General features: G+C 40.2%; 1 protein-coding gene across 1 annotated transcript in view; it reads right to left on the bottom strand.

Annotated features, from left to right (window-relative positions):
• Positions 1-411: 411 nt before the first annotated feature.
• ptpn4a (protein tyrosine phosphatase non-receptor type 4a) overlaps positions 412-21,481 on the bottom strand; it is a 68,736-nt gene continuing 47,666 nt past the window's right edge. The window contains exons 11-27 of the mRNA XM_044216109.1: positions 20,748-20,811; positions 19,165-19,337; positions 18,671-18,739; positions 18,395-18,529; positions 17,409-17,570; positions 13,049-13,208; positions 12,090-12,173; positions 11,753-11,809; positions 11,316-11,472; positions 9,465-9,631; positions 8,943-9,033; positions 8,654-8,715; positions 7,308-7,454; positions 6,624-6,752; positions 4,989-5,137; positions 4,737-4,872; positions 412-4,648 (exon numbers count right to left, since the gene is read on the bottom strand). Of these exons, the coding sequence (XP_044072044.1) occupies positions 4,271-4,648; positions 4,737-4,872; positions 4,989-5,137; positions 6,624-6,752; positions 7,308-7,454; positions 8,654-8,715; positions 8,943-9,033; positions 9,465-9,631; positions 11,316-11,472; positions 11,753-11,809; positions 12,090-12,173; positions 13,049-13,208; positions 17,409-17,570; positions 18,395-18,529; positions 18,671-18,739; positions 19,165-19,337; positions 20,748-20,811 (2,320 nt within the window). The 3' untranslated portion in view covers positions 412-4,270. The remainder of the gene's footprint in view (positions 4,649-4,736; positions 4,873-4,988; positions 5,138-6,623; positions 6,753-7,307; positions 7,455-8,653; positions 8,716-8,942; positions 9,034-9,464; positions 9,632-11,315; positions 11,473-11,752; positions 11,810-12,089; positions 12,174-13,048; positions 13,209-17,408; positions 17,571-18,394; positions 18,530-18,670; positions 18,740-19,164; positions 19,338-20,747; positions 20,812-21,481) is intronic.

Below are 21,481 nucleotides of genomic sequence, written 5' to 3'. Positions count from 1 at the left end.
GAAAACCTACTTTGGCAATATTTTCCTCACAACTCAAAACCTATTGTCTTTCTCCTTAGAAAGCCTTCTTAGTGTCAGTATGTTTGTTATTTTCTTTGGAGCCTGGCATTTCAGAGACTTAGCACTTTGGCTACCTCATGTGACTAATGGCTTCACTCTATGGTTAAATCTCAAACATCAAAAATCTAATAATGTATATAAGTGATTCTGCTTGAGGTCTTCAGCACTGGTGCCATCTTTTTCATCTCCTCACCCTAACATTGCCCAACCTCACTTTTACAGTGTGGAAAAGCAAGGTGATATGAAGCCACGTCTCCATGCTTTGACAGACAAGCTTTAATTGTTCACAATCAAGCTTATAGACATGTCCAAAGCACTGTAAAACCATGATACCAGAAAGAAACAAGCAACGGAGGACAAAGGTTTTTATGACACAGGTAGGAGTTAACCAAGGGTATAATACGGTAAAACATTTCCCATTATTTTGTGTTTCATCATATATACACTCACTGTTATAGATTACGTTTCAAATAAAACAAAATTTTTGAAATAGCAGTCTTGAAATACATACCATTTGTGTCACATTTGAATCATCCAAAGGAGAGGGAAAAACAAACAAAAATAAAATAAAAACAAAATCTTTCTGCTCACAAATGATTTTCCCTTTTATTTTAAAGATTTTTTTTCATATACAACATTGTATTTACATGGTCTAGTATTATTTACACAAAATTAACAAGTGGCACTGTGTAGTTAGGAGTTCTTTTCTTTTTTCTTGTTCCCTACAGGTCTTATTTTTAAACAAAATAAAAATGACAAAGAAAAGAGAACAACTCATTTCAACAATGCTTTATGTCTCCAACTTTTTTTTTCTTCAGTAGCACTACCTGCCACTCAGCCTTCTACAAAGTGCTGTCCTTTCCCTACCCAACTAGAGCTGTTTTCATCTTTACAAAAATACAACTAACCTGAGCCCTCCCCGTGTCTGGTCCCTTCCAAACCACCTTTGATCAGTACCCTAAACGCACACACAGTACCAATTATGTGTCAAAAACAAACCACTTTGAACACAGACAGCTCATTGCTGGACATTTTGTGCAGATGGAAACTCTGGCAGCCCTGATTTATCAATTATTAACTTTTCACTGCAGGGCAGATGTTTTTATTTTCTTGTTAGAAATTGTCCAGGTTTTTTTGAACTTGTTATTGATGCCACTTTATCGGGAGGCCTTCAGGGGTAATTAATTTTGATTTGGTGGTAATTTGATTTGGTCGGCCCTGCTGCTGAACACAAAAGCTGATGTAAGAAGCCACTGGGGGCTGAACTGTGTTTTTGTTCTTTTGATTATACAGTAAGCTCATACATATAGGGTCTGCTATGTATTTGTAACTGTCAATAAAAAGTTTATTCAGTCAGTCATTCACTGGCTAGCCTCAGTTTATCCTTCTGTGGAAAACAAGCTTGATACTGTGCTACTGTGCCCATGATATTCTGCTTGATGTGCCACTTGCCTTGAGCCCATGCAGAGAGAGTGGGATCCATGTATAATGATCCAAAAGAGAGGCATCTGGGGAAGAACAGTAAGAAGAATGGACTGTTGATGTTGCGTGGGCTCTGCTGAAATGACTGTTGCCTGAGAGAAGGAGTGTGGGGAGAGGGCCGCAATTCAGGAGAGATTTTTTAAAAAAATAGAGCGACGAGGAAAGCAGTTTCTAGGCTCTTCTTGATCCCACCTCTCTGTGTGGCAAAAGTATGATTCAGCTGTTTGAGATGAGCACAGTTTGAAATGTTTCATAGGCAAAGAGTCAGCCTGCTTCTTAACTAAACAATGTTACTTTCCAAGAAGGCTCTTTCATCAAACCTTTCATTCCAGTTAATGGACAAGCAGGCTTAGACCAGACAGCTAACAAACTATATGTTAGAAATGGAGGAGGGAGAGGTACAGAGAAAGAGATAGATAAAGACAGAAATCTGAACACACACACACACACACACACACACTCACACACTCACACACTCACACACTCACTCACACACTCACACACTCACAGCAGTAGGTTTTTTTCCAGCAGAATCCATGGAAGGAGCCAATGACAGCAGGTACCGAAGCAGCCGGTAAGAAAAAGATCTCAGATTATGAAGAGGCTACACTGCATTCCATACCGCTATGTAAAGTACAATGGCAGCTTAACCTGTACTTAGACAAAAAAAAAGACTCAACAAGCAACTTGATGCTTAAAAATACAAGTCATCACTTAGTCTCATTAACACATCATCTTGGCTTAAAAACAACATGTGCCTTAAAATGAAGTAGCATTTGGAAAGATCAATAAAAAAAAGGAAAAGCACTGGTTGAATGTTCTGTTTGTGCTGCTTCTTTGAACAGATTTAGAAAAAAAAATGAAACAGCAAAGGTTGGTTTAAAGCCCCGCTCCAGTGACCTCTAAAGCCCACTAAAACTTAGTTAAAAAAAACCCAAATAACTAGTCTTACTGAGTTTAATGCTGGGTCATACGACTGCTCACACAAAGCGATGATCCACCAGTCTCATCTGCAAATGTGTAGAGATCTGGGTTTTGCAAGATTCAAATGTCTTGACCGTCTGGATGTAAAAAAAAATGTGGGGAGGTCAGTGGAGGGAGCCTTTAAAGTCATGCTTTTACCATTCACACTAAGGTTGAGATCAGTTCACTGTCAACTCAGCAAGCTAGTGTTTTTTGTGGGAGTGGTGGTGGTACTGATTGCATAAACATTCTAGCAGCTTTCAATTACTTGAAAACTAATGAATGATACTGGTGTCTGATTTTTATTTTTTTATTTTTTGGGTACTATGACCGCTATTTGTCTCTCAGGTTCTAACACACTGACCTGTGCAAAGTAAGCAAGACACATTTGGGTTGCACAAAGTTGATCGACATTAGCTAAAAGTTGTCCTGCTCTGGGGAAACCAATCAGAGGTAAGCCACAGAGCTTCACATACAGTCAGTGTCTGGCTCAAGGACACTCCACCAGGGACCCTGCTGCCCACTTAGTCAGTAGCAAGTGAGCTGAAGGTTTGATTCAAATATTAAATTGGCCGCATGTGAAATTGAAGACAGAAATTAACTGACCTCAGCCTTGTTTCTTAGCTTTATCAGCCATGACGGCTGGGAAATAGCTTAAATTGTGAGCTGTGTGTCTACTGGGGCCTCTCATTACAACACTGTCTTCATTTTCTTGTGTTGCATTAATGTGCTGTTGAGCATTACGTAACGTGAGGAGAATTTGTTTTGAATTGATCACTGCTGCAAGGCAAAATTTTCTATCATTATGTCTTTCAGTGGGAGGTCTGTAGTCGCAGAGCAACAGTAGCCGCTGTGACTAGAACAGAAGTGAAAGAGAGGAGCCCAGTAAACACATAGGCCCTGAGGATTGTAAACCAGTTATGTTCTTCACCACGCCAAACAATGGCCGCTTCAGAGCGTGTTTGTCTGTAAGCTCAAAAACACAGCACAAAGCAGGATAAAGAATCCAACTTGCCACAGCATTGAACAAGAGGTGAGACACAAAGTGCTTTCAGCTGTCCATCTGTCAGTCTGTGCTGTCAGAAACTTAGACAAGAAAGCTGAGAAAGATAGAAACCAAGTACAATAAATTAAATCACTGTTTTTTTTTCCCACAAAAAGCAAACAAAATAAAGAAGTAGTTAGAAGAAGAGGAATCGCACTACTTTACTACCTAAGATTTAATCAGGAAAGCATGAAGCTCTAGATTCATACAAACAAACATACACGGGTTTTTTTTTTGTTCAGTGGACAGGGTTTGACACAAACTAAAACACAATAAATACTCTTTCTGATGAACAAAAGATAAGGTATCTCTTTATCAGCTAAAAGGACACTAAAAAAAAGGCAGGTCCGTCTGGCAGACTCGCTCAGAAGGGGACAGGGCAACCCTTTATGGAAAAAAAGTAACTTTCCATTCATGGGGGCAGCCCTTCCCCTTCGTACTTATGGCACTACAGCAATTCCCCATCCACATTTTATTCTCTCGTACTTCTATCTTTTCATTCTTTGAATACTTTTTTCTGTACCATTTTCCCTAATGGTTCCTATTCAACACAGCTGGATTTCTTTTTTTTATTCTAGCTTGTCCATAATTTTCACGTTTGTTCATTTGTGTGTCTTTTTTTCCATTTTTGTCAGCATAAAGTGCAACAGTGCTTTTGTTCTCTCCTCTGGCCACCTGGCTGCCTCACGGTGACCCCTGATGACTCCCGAAGATCAAACGTCACGGGTTAGCAGGATCAGAGTCAGGGTTCACGCTGGTCTCGCTGGTCACGCTGGTGGCGCTTGCGACGCTCGGCTCCTCCACTTCCTCCTCCTCTTCATCCTCTTCTGTCACTTCTCCCACATCCAGCACTTCCACCTCTTCGTCGTCATCATCCTCGTCATCCAGACCTCCTTCCAGCAACTCCACCACAGCCGCCTCGCCTTCCTCCGCCGTTACCGTCTCTTCTCCCTCTCCTGCTTTCTGCTGCTCTTTCTTTTCCTCCTCCCTCTCCTCGTGCACCTTTTCTCTCTGCTGGTAGATGGCGGTCTTGAGTGGTTTGACCAGGCCCTCCTCGTAGACTTTCAGGATGGCCTCACATACAAAGCGGTACTGGCTCTGATAGAGAGATAGAGAAGAGATATTTTAGCTGATGGTTCAAAGTGGCTGGGAGCAGCTGGACTGATAAATCCACGTGTCTACATACAGGTGTTTGGATCATCATGGCCCTCTGGTCTCTCATGGTCCTGACGATATCTAGAGGATACACTGGCTGACCGCACTCCATTAGACACAATGCCGTCTCCATGGTGATAAGGACCCCTGTCCGACCAATCCCCGCGCTGGAAAAAAAGACGAACGACAGAGAATTAAGAGTTGAGGTGAGTTCACTTTGTCAGTCAATCAACATCATTATGGGTTCACCACTTTAAATAATTCACAGAAATACCAACTGTACCTGCAGTGTACCACCATTGGCTGGTCCTGTCCAGCCCGTTTGGTCCGTACCAGAGCCACAAAGTCCAGGAAATCAGTGGAGTCATCAGGAACGCCGTGGTCTGGCCAAGCCAAGTACTGAATCTGGGTAAGCTCTCTCTGTTGCTCACTCTGAACACACACACACACAAAGAAAGGGAAAAGAAGAAGACAAATGACTTTATATTATATTTCCATGTACTGCCTTTCAGAAGGGCTGCCTTATTATTTGAGGCCTTGGAAACAAATTGAGGGCATTTGCTCAACTCAGTAAAGACCCAAGCTTACTCAGTAATGAATTATTCTCAGATATCACTCATACTCAGAACCCAAAACAGGTTATTGTATTTCATGTGGGTGACCTCCGAGCATGTTTCACTGAGCTCTGTGTCCTACGGGGAGACTGCACAGCACCCTGTTTGTGTAATTATGGCCTTTAAACATGTTATGAAATGAGTAGTGTGAATAACAAACAGTGGTTTTATTTTTTCCACTCCGCTGGACCATTTGGTGATTCATGTTGTTCTTTCCCATTTTATGTTGCTGCAATCAAACTATAAATAAAGATATGTCACACTTTCTCTTTTATTCATTCAAAAGGAAAATAAAAAACAGACAAACAGGATACTGTAGCAAAGTAATGCGCACTCAGTGATCAGAAAATAAGGGTCAACGAGATTTAAACCCAACAGGGACGCAATTATGACTTAAACACACACACACACACACACACACACACACACACAGAGAACCTGACCACTGTTTCACGTGCAACTCAGAGGCCTAATATTGCCTCGCTACATCGCCATGGTAATACATCTATCTCCGTAGCAACAATCACAGGCAGAGCAGAATGCTAATTGCCTCCTCCTACAGCCATATATTTTAAAGGTCATGATACATGGGCAACACACAGGGAAGTAATAAGGAAAACACAGACAGCAGGAAATGATGAGGAAACAGCAGGGACATTTGACCCTCCATTAAAAGTTCCTTTTCAATTAGATCATTGTCCTCAGTACCGGCATGGTAGATATATTACAGCAAAAACTCAGACACAGTGATATTGCACCATTTTGCACACAAAAACATATTAATTTTTAATTTAGAGGGGATGCAAAATAAAAGTTCACCACAACATGCTGAAGTACGACTGTGAGGCTTCAACATCAAAATAATACAAACTTACATTCTCCATTTCTGTTTTTCAAACTATCATCGTCCCACTCTCTGTTCCTCTCTTCGGCTCTCTATTTCAGCAATGTGACTGACTGGGGTGGTTGGGTTGTCATGGTAACCAGATCCCAATACGTGGCCCGCATGCAGCAGCGGGAGCCAGAAAAAGAACAACCCACACTGGTCCCTATGGCAACACACCTCCTCGGGGTCCTCAGCGGCTCATCCTTCCTGGTCCCTCTCTTTGAATGGACCCAGCGTCTCTCTCTGTGTTGCCTTCGCCCTCCTCTATAACCTGCTCTAGTTCTCAGCACACACCCTCTCACTTTCTCCTCTTCACTGGCTTTAGCTTCACTCTCCTGTTCCTCTGATTTACTCCTAATTTGCTTTCCCCATGTGTTGTTTTTTCTCCTCTTTTGAGTGTGTGTGTATGTGCGGTTACCTGTGTGTGCATGAGAGTCATCTCCCGGACCAAGAAGGCAGTGTTGCCCTCTTCATTGTGGCACGTTACTGTAAAGTCTCCATAGGTGGCGCTGCTGTCTGGATTGGGCCAGTACTGGTGACACTTCACCTATAAACACAGGCAAAGTATTCTGTTTACAACTGAACATTTATTTTACTTAACAGGTCACAATTATTACAACAATTCTCAGCTCAGGGGTCAGAGGTCAGGCACTGCTACAGGATAGCATCTCTTAACTCTTAAGTTAGCCATCTGTTCTTTACAATTATGTTCAGTACACAAATACTGTATATAGCATATACAATACATTCAGCCTATCTGGAATCATTAAAAACAGACAGTAGAATTAAGAAAAAAAGTATTTCACCTAGACATGCATTTCATGATACACAGCCTTTATTTTGGCACTGAACAGATTCACTCAGTATCAGAAGTTGGGATTTCTACAAATGGCAAACCTGGGTTATATCAGGAAAGCTAAATTCAAAGCGATGCAGCACCCTCTTTATGTTTGTGTGTAGTTGAGTCCAGCAGTGCCTCATGTACAGTAAAGGTTTTTGAAAAATTTTCAATGGATTCATTGACAATGAAAACCTATTTTTTGAACATGCTGCAGTCCATATGTGGTTCCAGTCCGTGTCTTTGAAGAATTCTTCTACATACCCGCCCCCTTTCGACCTGTGTAGTCAGCATGACCACCATAGATGAGCCCTGCTCCCATGTCATTTGCCAGAAGTCAGGGCAGGTGTTGGGCAGGGGGCCCTGGCATGCTATGTAGCGGTTTATCAGACTGGAGGCTGGAATCTCCATCTACAGTGAGAGAGACACAGAAATTGAGATACAGAGATATTAGGTTGCAAAGATCTCACTTAACAGCTTCTCTTTCTTATTATTTTCAATTGAAAGGATGTGCTTTGTGTGTTTTCAGTGGTGCAGAGAGCTAAATGTTCTCAGTTTACTCTAAAAAGGTACAAACACTTCAACTTTGGCCAAAAAATAAATCAAGCCCCTTTCAGACATGGTCTTCAATACTTAAAGGTGCTGTTAACAGCGGCTGGTCTCCTGTTTGGATAAACCTCTGAGTCACTTCCAAGGTCAGACCTAGTAACATTATTGTAACATTCAATTCTGAAATGCTGCTGCCATCACATAACACCAAAGTTACAGCAGAACAAGGTTAAATAAAAAGAGAGATATATTAATTTGCTCATCTTGTTCCAACTTCTTAAGAGCACTGTTGTAAATTTCCCATTTAATTGGGACTTCTTACAGGATGAACATCCAAACACATACAGAGCAAATAGAAATTAAATGAGAGTAACAACTGAATGTCTTGTCATTTTTAACTATGCCTGGACACTGTCAGATTGACAATAGGCAGTAGGGTGTTTTCTAATCTAATACATGATGACATTGAGGAGATGACAATGTATTAGTGGATGTAAAGGGTTGATTAGATGAGTGAGAAGCGGGGGCGAGTGTCCTTCACGCTCACAATGATCATTAATGAAGCCACAGTGATAAACAATCATTCAACTACACAACACTTTTCTTCCTTCAAATCATTATATTCCAACTCACTGCCATTTGCAGCGTGCTACTCTATCTGTAAAGGTCCTACCATGTTCAATACAGCCATTACATTACAAAGACCTAAGTGTGACTTCCAGAAGGGCACTACTTAGACAGACAGATGAAGCCAGTCATGTTACAGATGTCTCAAAAGGGCTTAAATTAATAAAAAAAGAAAGGTTCACTCCAAAAAGCACACCCTCTGAACATCCATAAGCTGCTGTTAGCTGTTAGCTTAACTGGCTGACTCAAAAACATGTAATGTTATTTGCTTGTAAAGTTGATGTGGTTAATTCATTCGGCAGTATGGCCACCATAGGGTTTTAACATGTGTTTTGATGGTTAGCAAAACAGACCACCCACCACGCCTCAAATGAGCAAAATGCAGGGATATTAATGTAAAGATGAAAGAGAAAAATGAGGAGGAACAAACTCACATTGATGTAATTTGCATTGATGTAGTCATCTGTGCTTTTCAGAATGACCCGCGTGGCATCATCTGCAGAGGGAGAGAAAAAGACAAGAAAAGGGGGGTAAGATTACAGACAGAAAGACGACATGGAGAAACAGAGAGAATAATTGACAAAGGAAGAAAGAAAAAGATTGCAAGAGGAAAAAAGGGTGGGGAAGAGAGAGAGTGTGATGGAAGGAACAAAAAGCTTCATTTCGGTACATATTTAAATACACATGCCAACAGAAAATAGACAACTGTGTACAGTCACGTACAAGGAGAGATGTCTCTGTAGCGATTTTTGGAAACGTTCTGAGGTAATTTGGCACACAGCATGGTCATCCCCGGCCTCTTCCTGTACAGTTGCTGTAAGAAAAGCAACACAAATGTATATTAAAGTTAGGGTAACAGGAAGATGATCAGTAAACGGCAAATATGTATTTGCCCTCTTTGTGTATGTAAATATGCACACACTTCTATAAGAGTTTGAATGAATGAATATACAAACACACTCGAAACCATTAAGTATTTTTCTGTGCAAGAGCACTTTCATGCAATGACTTTGTGTGCATTCATGTGTCCATGTGTGTTTGTTTGTATCTAACATTCTTCTTCACTAACAGCACAACACACAGCTTAAACAGGAAGCTGTTAAGTGATTATGATAAAGGACAGGAAGTTATAGGAATTTGAAGAGGGAAGACCTACAATTCCACAAGTTTGTGTGCATCTCTGTGTGAGCATAAATGCACAGTAGCTATTCATGTGTGTATTAATTTCTATGACTTTCTTCTTACATCAAACTGTGCCAGTATGGCTCCACTGCTCAGGCCTTCCTTCAGTGTGACCATGGAGTCCCTCAAAGCATGCTGGTCTAGCTGGGCAGGGTCCTGAGGGGACTTCTCAGGGATGTACTGAAAATCTGGCTCTGAGTCCACCTTCTCCTCCACCACATCATAGATGGCTGAATGGGACAGGGAAGAAATATGTCACAGTTTATATACACACAGCTGTTTGTGTAGGCTGATGCAGAAAGAAAGAAAACATCCAAGGTAAAGAATCGCTAAAAATCACAACCAATGCACTGCACCATAGGAATACATAGTTAATCTATGTGCAAATAATTATATGCAGAAATTTTATAAAAACAGATCAAATCAAATAATGTGAATTGACAGGCATTCAATACACTGATGCAATCTTATATCTGCTCTGATGTAAGAGAGGACAGAATGCATAAATCCCTCTTTGACCCAGTTAAAATACCAAGAATTTCCATGTTTCGTCATCTTTAAAAGCTCCCCTTCCACTTTGCTGATGCTGATTAAAGGCAATGCTTTGCCATCTTTCTACTTAGTGAATCCATATAGCTGAGATGAACAGAAAGCAAAATGTACAACTTCATAGATCTCCTTTAAAATTACAAAAGTGTGACTGTGAAGTCCAGAAAAGACCAGAAGGAGAATCAAAATTGGTGACCAGATGTGTAGCTGTTCATCTTCAGAAGTGGGCTAAACCAGCTGTCCATGTGTTACACTGTGTCTGCCTAGTTAACACTACTGTGTTAAGTGTTTACAAAGTGGGGATTCATGCATCACTAAACTAAAACAGGTTGCACCACACAAAGTAGTTCTTAAGTAAATATTAGTTGTTACTAAATATTTATATCCAGTAGGTCATGAGATGACTTAAGTATGAGCTATGTCGATGACAACAGAGCAAACTATCTGCTGAGTAAGACTGAAGAACTGTTTATAGCTGCGGAAAAAAACTAGTGGCTACTGAGTTAAGTTTTTATATTTTTATAAAATGTATGACAATATTTAGACTGAAAAGTATAGGTTGTCATCTGGAATATGGTCAACATCTGATCTGACACTTTAAAAATGTTAACATCATTATTAAACAGAATTTATAGTATGCAGGCACCACTTTCCAACTATGTCAAGTATCAACAATAACCTTAAATAATTATCATGGGGTTCAACTAGATGTGCCTAAAATAAAAAAAAGACCAAAAAAACCTACAAGACAAACAACAAATTACACAATAAATAGTCATACTTATATTTAGGATTGTCAGATAAGTTTCATATATCCCTTGGCCCCCTAAAACTGTAATTTATGGTAGTTATGTTACAGCTTGTGATGCTACAGTGACTTCCTGTTTACACTCGATTGCTTTTGATTGGACAGCGCTAGAGATGTTTCCTAGCAACAAATTCTTTGGTAGCCAAGACATTCCTTAGCATCCCAAATTAGTGACCCGCTAGTTTGAAATTAGCTAGTAGTAACTAGTTAGGAAATTAAGAAAGACTTTATAAACAAACTTAGTAAAGGGTTTACAAATAGTTGGTTTGCTAGTAAACAGTATCACAAGAGATAGTTGTAGTAGTCTCTTGTCAAAGCTGAAATATACAGGAGGTGGACACAATAACCGGAATATCTTACAATCTAATACAGTCCAACAACACAAAGCAGAAAATATAACCCTCTGTGTAACTTTTTTAGAATCTGTCAGCACACTGATTCAGCTCTGTAGTGTTGTGTTGAATTAAACTGTACATTCTTCCAGTTTTTTTCTACCATCTCTTGTATTTGTCAAAGTGGAGTAGACACAGTACATCAAACCAATGGGAACAACTCACCATTTGGTCTGACCAATAGGATGAGCTCCCCAGAGTGGCTCTCACAGCTGGCTTTGATGAACATGACCACCTGGTCATGGGTGTGGTCAGAGATGTCCCGTCCATTAATTAAGACCACTTGGTCGCCCTCATTAAGGCGAGGCACACACAGGTCGGCCTGAAGAGAAAGAGGGAAAGAGGGCAAAGGACAAATAGGGACACAATGAGAAAGGTGAGATAAATGAATATAAATTCTGGAACTTGGATACGTTAGGAACATGCGTTTAGTTTAATAAAATGTTTCTAACAGGGCAGAAAATGTCTTCAGATATGAAAATGCTAAAATAGTGGCTATTTGTGAAGCTGCATTTGTTTTATTATATGCTTAAACTCGGCACAGGTTGCAGAAAATATAGCAGTAGTCATCTACCAACTATATGGGGTGGTTGTTGACTTACTGATGTTCCCGGAGCCACTCGAGACACAATGATGGGCATCTTTTGGTCAGCTCCACCCTGGAGACACACAGACACACATGTAGGCACAATCAATTAACCGCACAAGAACACATTTCCTTTCTTTCTAGGGTAGAGTTAACATTTTAGGCAAGTACTATTGATTTGGTCATGAAGCATACAGACAATTTGTGCCATGGCTACTTTTGACTACTTGGCATAAAAAAAAATGAGACAACAAAGAAAAGACAGATGAAGAGATGAGCCAAGGAACAAAAAAGATACAAGGGCCGTGAACAGACTTTTTCCTATTGAGTCCCAAACTAGTATCAGCTTTCACCTTGACATTGAAGCCGAAACGTCCATGTTCATCAGGTCGCATCTTGATCAGGACCAGATTATCATGAGGGACAACTCCATTTAGCTGCAAGAGCAAAGTTGGACACAGATACATCAAATTCACATGCTGCCTTCTTCCATTCCATCCTCCTCTGGGTCACAGGAATATATATAACACTAGGCAATATTACTTGGTTAATAAAGTTGGTAAAGAAAAAAAGATTTTACTCCCTTCTACTGTTGCAATAAGTGTACTTTTGCAATCGACTGGAATGACAACTACATAGTCAAAGTAAGATTAAGATTTAAAGCGTCAAAAATTATTTCTGGCCACTAGGGGGCAGAAAAAAATCATCAAAACAAGCTGACAAAAAACCCACAGACAATAAAACAATTGCCTACTTTAAATTCAGACACAAAGCAACACATGCATTCATTCATAACCTGACGAATGCAGGGCCAATACTGACTCAACTATGTTCACCAGCCCTGCACTAACTTTAGTGAGAGTCAGTTTGTTTGCTGGAAATGGCTGCCTATAGGGGGGCTGATGACGGCTGCTGAGACTCAGTCATACAGTAAATGTCAGAACATTACTGCAAGCTTAAGATGTCGTTTTGTCCTTACTTAAGCATCGTACTTAAGGGAATCGCAAGACACATCTTACAGATTGCAGAACAGTCCAGCAAGAATCCAGTATAGTTGCCATGATAACACTGTTCAGCTTAGACAACTCTTTTATGCACTGAGAGAGTTTTTCAGAATAAAAGAATTCTTTAATTGTGAGAAGTAGTCACTGAAGGCAGGTTTTCATTTATTTTCATTGCAACATATTTTTTCAAAGATACTGAAGAGGACTACGGAGGTGAATATTTTATTAAAATGCTTTATGCAACTGGGCATCGTACTAACTTTTAAAAATATGTAATGAGTGTTACTGTATTGTGTTGCAGTACGGACCGTGGTCTTATCAGCATTGACAGGAACATCGTACATCTCGTTGAGGTGGTTGTCCAGGAGGCTCTGCTGTGAGTGGGCCTGGATGATCTGGCTTAAAGTCTTCCTGCTCAGCTGCTTGGGGGGCAAAGCTGGAGGCTGGCCATCTAGCCCCTCTGGAGACCTGAGGGAGGGAGGCAGGCAGACAGAGAGAGAGACAGAGAGACAGACAGAGAAAGTAAAGGGAGGAAGAAAAGTGTTTAGTTCTGATTAATGTTGACAGTTTTTATCCAAAACTTATTTTTCCCCAAGCAAACTGATTGGGTAAAGTCATGCTCCAACTGTGGAGAGATTTTCCTTTTGCAACACTATTCCACATGATCACACTTATATCCATTAAAGAACAAAACATTACTTCATTACAACTGAAAATAATTACAAAATTTTAGCAGCATAACTGCTGATGAAACAAGTGTAACCTGGCCTTTTAAAGATGGTGGGAAACCAAAAGCACAAACATACAGGTACAGCAAAAGACATAAGTAATGGTCTAGCTGAAGATTGTCCTGTTTGTTAAAGAGGTGGGCTTTGGTAGAAAATGAAAGAGAGACAAATGGAGAAAAACAGATAAAAAAAGAGAGAGAGAAAGATATTGCAAGAGACAGAGAGGCTTAATAGCACTGTGTTAGTCACAATGCATTAACCTCAATAAAAGGGCTGCAAGAGGAAGGAAAACACCCCCCCCTCCACCATCTAGACAATAAAAGGCAGTAGGTGTGTATGATGAAACAACAGTCAGGTAAGGCTTTCAGCAGCATCATGGCTCGCTCTCTGGGGGGTGAAAGCGAGTCACTTCACTCTACATCTGTATCTGTAAGTGTGTGTGTGTGAGGTTGCGAACAGGCACTCCTTAGGGGCGAGAGCACCAGTCAAAGAGCATTGCCTTTGTTTTGGCTGCTGCTACTGGTGCCACTTTGTGTCTTAAATACATGCACGGAAACTAACATTTATTATGGGTCAAAACCAGGTCAGGCTTTCAGAAGGAGGGCAGTGCACAGCAGGCCTGAGCCAAGACTGCACATCCTCCTACATTACTGCGTTTCCTCAACACGACACAGACAAGTGAAATGGATATGCAAGTATCTTCATACCTTACCGCAACTAAACCAAGGCCCTGCGATAAAGAGATTTAAACCTTGTCTACACTGGACATGACTGAGCCATACTTTTTAGTTTTCCTTCTGTCAAATGCTTTGATTGTAACCAAATCCTAATTGTCATCCTAAATGTCTTCTTTTGCTGACAGAACATTTTGAAAGCCTGACAGAGGACAGAACTAAATGAGTGTGCATAGTGACACAAGAATCACACGTGAGTACATCAAGCAACAAGCTGCTGTAAAGCACCATGATGCATTCAAAACCACCAAAAGATCAATTTAAAACATTTTCAGTGCACACCCAAGAGTTTTTTAAAACAAAATAATTTTCCAAAGCTAGCATTTACTTTGCATCTGTTAAGAAATGGGTTTGATTATAGCATACAAAGTAATTTATCATAACATACCATATAGTTGCATGCGATGTTGTGTTACAGTATATTTTATTATTGTTCCCTGACACTGTCAAGGCTGCATTTTAAAAAACCATCACTGAAATGTACTGTGGTTAGCTAAACAGATCATTTTCACTCTACACAACTAAAAACAGAACATTAAAAAGAGTGTCCAAGGGTTGTGGCTTTGTTGTATTGCTTATGTGTGGAACTGACACAGCGTATAACTGTGGGCTGCGGGAGAGAAAGCAGATTCTAATTTAGTTTTTATTGGAGGAAAATCTTGGAGGGACATTGGGAGAATTGGGATTATGGGTCAGAGCAAAGTGATGGACCTGAAAATATTGAAATAGGTTTGAGTCATATCAGTTAAGATTGCAAATATACAGGCATTGTAAATAAATCTTTAAGGTTAGGGATGCCTGATTCTCACCAAAGAAATAAAGGAGAATCTAATCTATTTTGGGCAAAAATGTGGTTATTGCCTACTAGATTTAGAATTGATAGCTCCTCAAAACCAAAATGTAATCTGGATTGGGACCAAATCTTTTAAGTAGACATCACAATGAGGTTGGCGGAGTAATTCGGAGCCACCAAAGCCAAGAGAGATGATAAAAAACATGAATTTGTTCCTTTTGACAATAATCTACTTTTGGAAATTGTAACCAGTAAACTTTTTTCTGAATATTTGCAGGCCAATAGTAATATCTGAGATTAGGAAGGTCCAGCCCACCCTCAGATCTGAGTCTCTAAAGGACTTATTTTCTCATTGGCTTTTTCATGGGACAAATAAAGGATAAACTGATCTTCTCAACAGAATGGAAAAACGATTTAGGCAAGAAAATGGGAGATTGGGAACTTGGGGCAAATTGGCAAAACATTCATTTTCAAGTTCCTTTTGGCTGCCATAAATTGCTTGTCTAAATGAACTCAAGTCAAGACATTAGGTAAACAGCTCAGTTTAATCTTACTCAACATTGTGGCAAGTAGTTTTTATGCCACAAGCTGAATGAAGTTCTGAGATCAACAGCATGTTAATGATTGACTGCACAATCATAACATGTATGAGGAGAATGATTGTCATATAGCTTCATAAAACTTAATTCTTTCAAATTATGTAAAAATACCTTCATAGAGCCAGAAGGTAATTTCCATTAAGGACAGGTGAGATTTCAAACACATCTGTCAACAAACTGACAGAGAAAAGATGTTGAAAAGACGACCAGCCTAGAAGTGAAAGTTCATTATTTAACATAAATGTTAAATAGCATAAAATTCAATATTTTAAAAAGTAAACTTGAGGTGGATATTGAAACATGATGGACAATCAACATCAAGCTAATAAAATAATATCCATGGATGTTGTCTGAGGAAGAGAGAGCAGGTGATTATGTCATCTTTTGACTCTGTAACAGAGTGATGAGCCAACAACTTGGTGTGTGTTTGTCTCTGTGTGTGTGTGTGTGTGTTGAGCTTTGTAGACAGCGGAACTTCCACTGTAATGTTACTTAACCACTGATTTCCAACGGAGAAATGTTCCATCCTTCCATCTCTATTCTCGCCCTCTTTCTCTCTCTCTCACACACACACACACACACAAACTCCTACTGTGTCAACAGAAAAAGCATGCCGTATATCTACAATGCATCTGTTGCGTCATTTGAATCACCAACACTCAAGCACAAACCGGCCCAGGCCAACAGCACGTGTGTGCATCTTACACTCACGGCCCATTTCCAGCTCAATATAGCAAAATGGTTCTGCTGGACAATCAAAAATAATAACATGATATTTTAAGCATTTATTAAGTGGCTTTAAGGTTGTTTTTCTTTCTATTCGGAACAACAGAACAATGCTGTTAGATAGCACAAACGTTGTGACTGAACAATATTAGATGTTTTAGCACCGTGCTAGCTTGGAGAGAGGCTCACACAGCGTCCACCAAGCATTGCTGTGTGACTGAGCAACTGAGCAAGAGAGCAAATAACTAGTTTGCAGTTCAAACAAGTCTTTGCTAAGTATTTCCACCTTACATTCCACCAGGCTTGTGATCAATTAGCTAACAAACACCAAACTCGTGAAGACCATGCTACAACATTTTGAGACAATATCTGTAACAATTAGAAGGTAAGGTATACGAGTACTGAAGTTTACTGAAAGACAGATTCCAAATACCAGTGTTTTCAGAATCAATTACAAACAGTTGTACAGACTTTTACTCATAGGCTTTCAGGCCTTGCAACAGAAATGTGGAACTTTATTGCAGTAGTTAAAGGAATTCACCAGATATTTTATAGTGTGTGAGCACAATGAAGACATGCAGAAAACACACACACACGCACACACTTCTAGTTCAGCCAAGTACAACCTCTCTGTCCTGCTACCCGCTATAAACACATTTTACAGGCTGTTTTTCAAAGAGTTCATCTTTTCAATGGGGCCAGCTAAATGACACTGGGAGAGGGTGTGAACTGTTGGGAGAAGCCACAGACACAGACAGACATTTAAAAACCAGTCAACTCAGCAGTACAGTCAGACAGAGTGGCACTAACACTGATGAGTAAAATTTAACTTCAAAATTAAAGGGTGGCTGTGCTTTATTTATGAGGCAGTTAATTTACAGTGAAATCTATTTTCCTGCCACCAAGTCAAAGGCTGATGCCCCCCCCCAAGAGAAACAGCTTTAAAAAAAGTGGATGGGATATGCGTGCATCAAAAACAAGAATACAGAGGAAGAAAGGAAAGAACACATGGAAAAATAAGAATGATAATGGCAACTTTCCGCTGACGGTCATAATTCCATAAAGCAACCAGCAGGGGTGAAACTTACGGTGTGGAGTCCAAGCTGATGCTGTTGGCCTGTGTGGACGATGCCGACTTGTGATTGGAGGAGAAGACAGGCAGGCTGGGTGAAGCGTGGATCACATGATCGACCAGGTGGCCAACGGACGACGGGCGTAGTCGTGTGCCCTCTTGTACAAACAGCGAGTTCCTGTCAAACACACACAAAGACACATACTAAGACGGTGTAGTCCGTCATTCGTCCAGGAGTGTTCCATCGTAGAAAAGGTTTCAGTCGTAGTCATCTGGACACTGTTTTCAGAATCAAGACGTTGTCATTGTCAAACAAAAGAAGGTCAGTTTCAGGTGAAACTAGGCAGGGTAAACAGCAGACACTCAGGAAGACTCCTCCCTGAGGGCAGGGCCTAAGCAACACAGAGTAGCTTAAAATTTCTGAGTTCTCAGACCATTTTCACAATTGAGAATGACTTCCGGATGGCAGCCGAAACGTCTTGATTCTGAAAACGGTCCAGATGACTACGACTGAAACCCTTTCTACAAAGACACATACTGTTAAAAGGGCTGGGAATACAACCTCAAAACCCATTTTGATACTGACTGAAATGTGCCCGTTGCTTCGGGTATCAAACACTGATGTACCCGAAAGCTGGCATCCAATGCATGCTCAGAACCATAATTATTAATTGTTTTCTTGATTTTTGGGGGGGATATATTCAAGTCATAGGTCAGAGGTCATGGTTGGGCTTCAGAGACTTTGTTTGTTTGTTTGTTTGCCAATACTGTCCTGAAATGACTACCTAGCTTACAAAATGGTCTTTTTTGCAGCTTGCAGACGTGGCTGCCCACTAAACAAGAGAGGTAGTTTAACAGAAAGCAGACTACAGTGACTTATCCATGACAAGAACATGAACATGAACTGTATTTGTAATTCATTTAAATTTCCACTGCCATAATTGTCTAAAATGAAGCTGAAGTGAACCTCAACCTGGTATGAACCCTGAAACTTGGACTCACTGATTGGGCGTCCCAGGCGGTGAGCGAGTGGGCAGGCTCTGCGTCTCCAGTCTCTCATCTGATAGGCTGTTCCTGCTGACCGACTCCCAGTCAGTTCCGCCCAGCAACTTCCTGGCCAATGGCTTACTGGGAGATCTGCACAGATGAAGACATTAATTCAGTTAAGGCCAGAATAAAAACAATAGTAATAATACATTAAAGTTCCTGTAGTGTTTATCTACCCTCAGAGGCTTGGAATGGCTAGATTCATCTAACCAAGAAAGTCATGTCAATTACCTGGCAAACACTCTGTCCTTGATTCCTTTCTCCTTTCCATACTGCACAGACTGCACTTCTGTCCGCCCGCTAGAGACAGAAACAACAAAAACAACAGTCAATGGTCTGTCTGCTTTGGAAAATAAAACTTTAACTAAAGTGAAACAGGCTGAAAATCTTTAACTCTTGGGTTTAGCAAGGTTTCAAAAACTGAATTTAAAAGTAAAAGTTTACTTTTACTTGACCTATTTCATGAAGACAAGCAGTGGTATCCTGCGCTCACAAATTACTTTTTCTTCTTTTTTTTGAGGTAAACCTTGAATAATTAAGTATCCTGGGGGAAGGTAACATTAGAGGCACCCACTCGCCTTCCAGTGTGCCTCTCACCTAAAGTGAAACAACTGCATTAACTTCCATCAAAGTCTGGCTGTCAAAGCAAGACTTTTCAGAGATGTGCTCTGCAGATTCTTTCCATGTTCCTCTGGGAGTGTATATGTGTGTCTTCTTGTTCTTACCAGTATCTGAACTTTGAGCCCAGGGTGAAGTAGTGAGCGAAGAAGTTCTTCTGTGGCGGGATGGGCCGCTCCAGCCTGAAGAAGGTGTGGTGCTCCACACAGGCCTTCCAGAGGTTTTTACAGGCCCGATAGTTCACCATGTTGAAACCCAGCAGCGTCTCCCGGGTCTCAGTCTGTGTGCGGGGAGAAGACAGTAGTTAGTGGGCCATCGAATAAAACTTTGGCATTCAGCATGTGAGGTGACAGTGGATGACCAGTATTCAGCCAGTTTATCTAAATTCAACAATAATGCAAGTTAACATACATACACGCAGTAAAGATGTGCAGTGTGTAGATTTGTCAAAATTAAAGTAAGAAAGGTATAATAAACCATGACATTTTAAACCAGTGGTTCCCAACCTTTTTTGTCAGACATGCTCACACAGCTTTGTCAGATGAACTGAAAGTACCCCTTCAACACCAACTGTCATATTCTCATTCATTCCCCTGGGGTAGAAGTACCCCTGGTTGGGAATCACAGAGTTATAAAACTACTGGGGATGCCGTTTATGCCATTTATTTTCTTAGGAAGGTAATGTAAAAGGCAAAAGCAGATACAAAGGTCACTGATCCCAAAATAAACCTAGCAACATCAAATGTAACAATTTATTGAGTTTAAATTTAAGTTTTAAAGCCACATGATTAAAATGAATTACCAACATTTTACTACTTGAAGTTCAGTGTATCAGTGTAAGGTGACCCAGAGGGCAATTTTTTGACAAACATACCTGCAAATTAGTTAGGCCTGACTGTTTCACCAAGAATATGTATATTAATTTAATTCAAAGAGACAGAAACAGAGGAAGGAAGACTGATGGAAGGACAGAACAAAAACTAGACGGAAGCAGGTGCACAAGAAGTGGACAAGGATGGAGGAGTATAGGGAGAGAATGAAAATCCCAGCATTAAATTTCTAGATGCAGTCTATTTATTATCAGGTAAACAAAATATTTGCCATGTTCAAGGCCAGTGCAGCTCTCTAGATGCATTCAGGGAGGATGCTGAGAGAAGAAATGGGAGAGAAAAAAATGAAAATAAAAGAACTGTATCATTTAACTGTCAAATCTCAGTAATTATTTTTTTTTACTTAACGAAGGCTTCAATTGTAACAGTACTGCACAGTACTGTAAGAAGGATGAGTGATGGATATGCAAATATTTGTGGTGGAAATAAACATCAAAGTGAATGTGACAGTGACCGATCAGCTGTCTGTAGAATTGTTTGTTGCATTGAGAATAGAAAGAGATCCATGTGTCAAACAAGGGATGCAGGGCACAGTGGGGGATTAAAGCAGAGTCAACCAGGACACAAACAGCAGGGGGTTAATCTGACACTAATTACACACACACATGCAGACACAGCTCAGCTAACATCTACAGTACAATCTACAGTATATACGCACACATTTATATTCAGTATGTACAGAAACACACACACACACTGGGTAAATGCTTTCATCTCTCCACAAACTATACACAATTGTGGGAGGGAGGTGGTGGTTAAGAAATGCATGTGTGTGTGTGTGTGTGTGTGTGTACACCTACCGCCTCTCTTCTTAGCTGGACGAAGAACTGTTTGCACTTGAAGGAGATTTTTACAATTTTCAACCTGGAAGCAGGAAAAGACAAAAACATTAATAAAATAAACTAATAAGTTAGGCTCATTAACTGTGGAGAAACTGTCACCTGTGTTAAAGGTCAGTCATTGTACTTTGGAAAATATCAGTAGTACTGTAGGCATGTCCCAATACAAAACAGTGAAACAATCTTGAATAAAACTACCAGAGTATATAATCTTATTTTGATAATTTTGTAATGTAAAAAAAGAAAAAAAAGGTATACAATCATACAGCACTTTAATTACCTCATTGCATCATTCTCATCCACTCTTGTGGCTGTTTTTGAGGATATGTTTTGGTCGCTATTTTTCATGGATGTAATTAGGTAGCTAGCTGACTATGCAGGAAGATGATGTTGACATTCCTTACCCCGCCTACAAAGCTCTAATTAGTCGACTGTTTCTCTAACATGCAGAAACAGCGTCAATGAACACAACACCAGACCTATTTAAATCGCTGAAAGAAATCAGAGAGCTTGACAGCTATTTAGAGGTCTGAAACCAGGCTAGGCATATTTGGTATCTTTGGAAACTTTGGAATAAAAACTGGAATTTAAGAGTTTGAACAATGTTTGGATGCACAGCACTTTGTAATGACTGGCCCTCTGGCATCTCAGTGGTATTTGAAAGGTTAAATGGAAAATAAAATGAAAATATAATG

Source organism: Siniperca chuatsi, linkage group LG12 (assembly GCF_020085105.1).
Source record: "Siniperca chuatsi isolate FFG_IHB_CAS linkage group LG12, ASM2008510v1, whole genome shotgun sequence".
In the NCBI taxonomy this organism is placed as follows: Eukaryota; Metazoa; Chordata; class Actinopteri; order Centrarchiformes; family Sinipercidae; genus Siniperca; species Siniperca chuatsi.
Note: the sequence above shows the minus strand (reverse complement) of the source record. Positions and strands in the feature narration are given on the sequence as shown.